This window comes from Orycteropus afer, unplaced genomic scaffold, assembly GCF_000298275.1.
Source record: "Orycteropus afer afer isolate SDZICR_OR568_19922 unplaced genomic scaffold, OryAfe1.0 scaffold00796, whole genome shotgun sequence".
Classification (NCBI taxonomy): Eukaryota; Metazoa; Chordata; class Mammalia; order Tubulidentata; family Orycteropodidae; genus Orycteropus; species Orycteropus afer.
Window position 1 is genome coordinate 389,735 of NW_006922383.1, and position 3,867 is coordinate 393,601.

A 3,867-nucleotide genomic window follows, 5' to 3' on the forward strand; every position below is an offset into this window, starting at 1 on the left:
GGGAATTGTAGTTTCCATGGCTGCCCTGCAACGGAGGGCTCGGGTCTTGTCCCGAGGCAGTAGTGTTGTCCCAGGTCTCAGTTGGAAAAAGGAGGAATTGGGGACAGAACATCCTGACCTTGCCAGTGCCTTAATTCGATTTGTCTTTGGTGGGGACACAAACCAAGGCGAGTACTGGTGCGGTGGGGAACTGTGGGGTCAACCACAGAGCCCCCTACTGTGTTTTTTGCCTTAATCCTCACCCCCCCCACCCCCCCATTAGACTCTTCGTCCGAGGCCAGCTCTGCATTGGCTAACCACAGCTTGCCTACGAGCCCAAGAGTAGCACACACACTAAGGAAATTGCTTCTCAATGGGAAGGCTAGGCCGGAAACTAGACATTGTGTCCAGCCCAGAAACTTGTGAAGATCAGCCCATGCCCCCAGGATTAGGAGCCAAGGACATAAGTCGTCCCCAACTGGGAAAGGGAACGAGTGGCATACAGCAAATATATCAGGGTGACGACGAACACGGCCCGCCTCTTGGGACAGGTGTCCACAAGGTGGAGCTACAACGCAACTCTACACAGCGCGCCAGGGCCACCGGGAACACCGCGTGGCGGTTTCGCTCTGGCTTCCTTCTTGCAGCCCCTTCGTTGTCTTCTTAGGTCGTTCTTCTCTCACCTCCAACCAAAGAATCTCCCCACAATGACCCTCCTCCACCCGCAATGTCGTATCACAACCAACCCTTCTAGGAAGGTGCATCCTCCTCCCACCCTCAGAATTGAAAAGATTAGACTGTGACCCAATGGGAATTAAATTGATCGAATAACCCATTAATAGACAAGCTACAGGAACTAACCTGTCTTGAAGAAAAGGCTGTTTACAGCAAAAAAGCCACCTGTAGGCACAAAATTACATGGCTAAAGGGCTCTTTAGCCCCTAGCCTCTAGGCTGGAAAGCAGCTAGTAGGGGTCAGTGGAGACAGTGCGAGAGGTGGGGAAGGTGGCTTAATCATTTTACAGCTCTCCAGGAAAGGCCACTTTGGCATTTCAGTCACTCTTCCAAGCTGTCCCACCCTTGACACACCCTGTGCCTTCTACACAAGAACACGTGCACACAGGTCTGAAACATTATCTTGACAGTCTGTTCTAGTTTCAATTTGAAACTTCTCATGACTCACTGTCTTCCCAACCACCACAAGTCAAAAACCCAAAGGGAGCAGAAACATAACAGCTTGGGATTTGCCCACCATAAGAGCACATGGCCCCCTCATGGTTCAAAACCTTCTGTTACCAAAGTTCTTCCCACTCCAACTGCCTACCCATGAGACATTCCACCTCAGCCATTCTCCCTTCCTTGTTGTTTGGCAATGCAGATAGGCTCAGGCTCCAGTTGGTGAAGGTCCAGGGCAGGACATTCACTCCATTATGAAATTGTTGATCCTGGTCAGCAGCACTGCTGTTTCTAAGCCTGGGGAAGTGTGGTGGGGGAAGAAAAGGGGAGTATACTGTGAGTGAGCAAGGGTAAGACTAGAGGAGAAGAAAAATGAGGTATGTTGGAGGGGGGACTTCTTACCAGTTCTCTCTCGCTCCTTAGCACATCTCCTATAAGAAGAAAAGCTTTCCACTGTGAGTTCAGCCATCTTCAAGCAGGACTTTCTGACCCCAGATTCCCCTAAACTGCCTTTTCCAGGTTCAAACCAATTTGGTGGTATAAGGGTCTAAGGATCTCAAAGAAACCAATCAGATCAAACCTAAGCCATAGGCAGCATATTTGATTCCAAATCAGCCCTATCAGCAGGGACCTGGGGAGAGTGATTATTCCAGAAAGCTGAGGCACAGGGCACTCACCCTTGGAGGAGGAAGGTCCACAAAAGCAGCAGGGTGGAGACACAGTTGGTGATGATCCACATCCTTAGATAGGTTTGAGGGGGCTATGAGAATAGAAAAAGGCCCATGTTGGTGGCCAGAGCCCCAAGGGTAGTATATGGGGGGGGGAATAAATGAGGAGATAGGGTTAAGGAGGATCAGGGATGGGAGAAGGAGAGAAGGGATGAATTCCAGAGCCCTTACAATAAGCCAGATCGGGTATTGCATCTGCTGCAGCAGCTGGCAGTCATTGGTGGTGACTGAATCTACCCCTGTACACCAGAGTAGGGAGAAGAGCCATGGCTTGTTTACTACAAATAGGTTCACTGAGACATTATCCTGGTGTAAGGCTCTGTGGAGATGGAAAAAAAAAAAAAGACAACAAAAACCAAAAAAACATGAAACATCCCAAAAGGAATGGGAGGCAGCCTTCTTCTAGTACTTGAATATACAGCGTCACTGCCAAGAAGGTATCAGTTTTGCCTTTGCACAGCAGCCCCTGACCAAAAGTGAATTTCTTTGTGTAGCTATACTATCTCCTGGTGAATTCCACCCATTAGTGTTGGCTTTGCTATCCTGGGCTACACAAATATGTCTCTTCTCTTTGTCCCATGACAGTCCTTCAGAGGTCTGAGGAACAGAGACCATGGTCCCCTGAGTCTTCTCTCCTCCAGGCCCAACAGCCCCAGTTTCTTTAACCATTACTCTTGGGACCCAGATTATTATTCCCTTCACCATACAAATCTCTCTAATTTTATCAGGCTCTTTTTAAAATATGGAGCCTCCATCTGAACATAATATCCCAGGTGGGCCTGGACCAGTTTTGAGCAGAGCAAAACAGTCCTCTCATGCTTTCTGGGCACTATATCTATATGAATGGAGTCCAGAGTCAGGTAAACTTTTGACAACTTCACATCCCACTGATGATTGACACTGTGCACACTCTTCAATCAAAGCCATGGCCTTTTTCATAATGATGCCACTGTCTGTGTTCTTGTCTTTGTGCAATTGAGCTTCTTTTGAGCCTCCAATATAGATCTTTACATTTATTTCTGCTGCATTTCATCTTGGAATAATTGGTCCATCACTTTAGAGTATTTAGACTTGTCTGGGCCTTGATTTTGTCATCAGTGTATTCATTACCAATTCACATCTTTTGGAAACATGATCAGCAGTTGATGTGGAACAAGACAAGATTCAGGTGAGGGCCAAACCATGTGTCATGTCTTCCTCCATGGTAACAACTTGGGGAGAGGTTCTTGAAATACTTATTACAACTGGTCTATCATTCAGTCCATATTTTTCTATCTGACCATAAGAGACCTTGGCAATTACTCACTGATGATTTGAAGTCCATCTTATTTACTGGCTGGGTCAGGTTCTGGAGCGCAGCTAATATCTGAGACTCTCTTGCCTCTCTCTTCCCTGGATCCATCTTCTGTTGCACTGAACTGTTTGATTTAAACTAAAAGCTAAAGTTCTTCTCATAGCCTATAAAGCCCTACCCAATCTGGCCCCTGCTTACTGCTCCAGCCTTGCCTTCCCCTTGCTCATTATGCTTCTGTTCCTGCTCTTCTGCTGGTCTTCTCACAGTTATCTCCTTATGACCATTTAGGTCTCAGCTCACACATCACATCTTTAGCCACTCCTCCTAATGTAGCTCCCTCTAGCTCCCACTCCAAACCTCACTCACTCTTTTGCCTCTCTCTGTTTTACTGTCTTCATAACACTTGTCACTATCTGATATGCATACATTTGTTAGAAGTTTGTTGTTTGTCTCTTTCACTGTTGTTGTTATGTGCTGTTGAGTCTGACCTGACTCATAGCGACACCTCCTTGGGTTTCCGATGCATTATCACTACCGAAGTAGATTGCCCAACCTTCCTTCCGAGGAGTGGCTGGTGGATTTGATCCACCAGCCTTCTGGTTAGCAGCCAAATGCTTTAGGCACTATGCTACCAGAGCTCCTATATTTTATTTTATTGACTATCCAAAGGTATTAGCCTGTGTGGATCATC

At 47.0% G+C, this 3,867-nt stretch overlaps 1 protein-coding gene across 1 annotated transcript in view; it reads right to left on the reverse strand.

Annotated features, from left to right (window-relative positions):
- Positions 1-1,398: 1,398 nt before the first annotated feature.
- Positions 1,399-3,867, reverse strand: part of GDPD2 (glycerophosphodiester phosphodiesterase domain containing 2) — a 7,629-nt gene continuing 5,160 nt past the window's right edge. The window contains exons 12-15 of the mRNA XM_007957783.1: positions 2,054-2,201; positions 1,832-1,914; positions 1,557-1,585; positions 1,399-1,451 (exon numbers count right to left, since the gene is read on the reverse strand). Of these exons, the coding sequence (XP_007955974.1) occupies positions 1,399-1,451; positions 1,557-1,585; positions 1,832-1,914; positions 2,054-2,201 (313 nt within the window). The remainder of the gene's footprint in view (positions 1,452-1,556; positions 1,586-1,831; positions 1,915-2,053; positions 2,202-3,867) is intronic.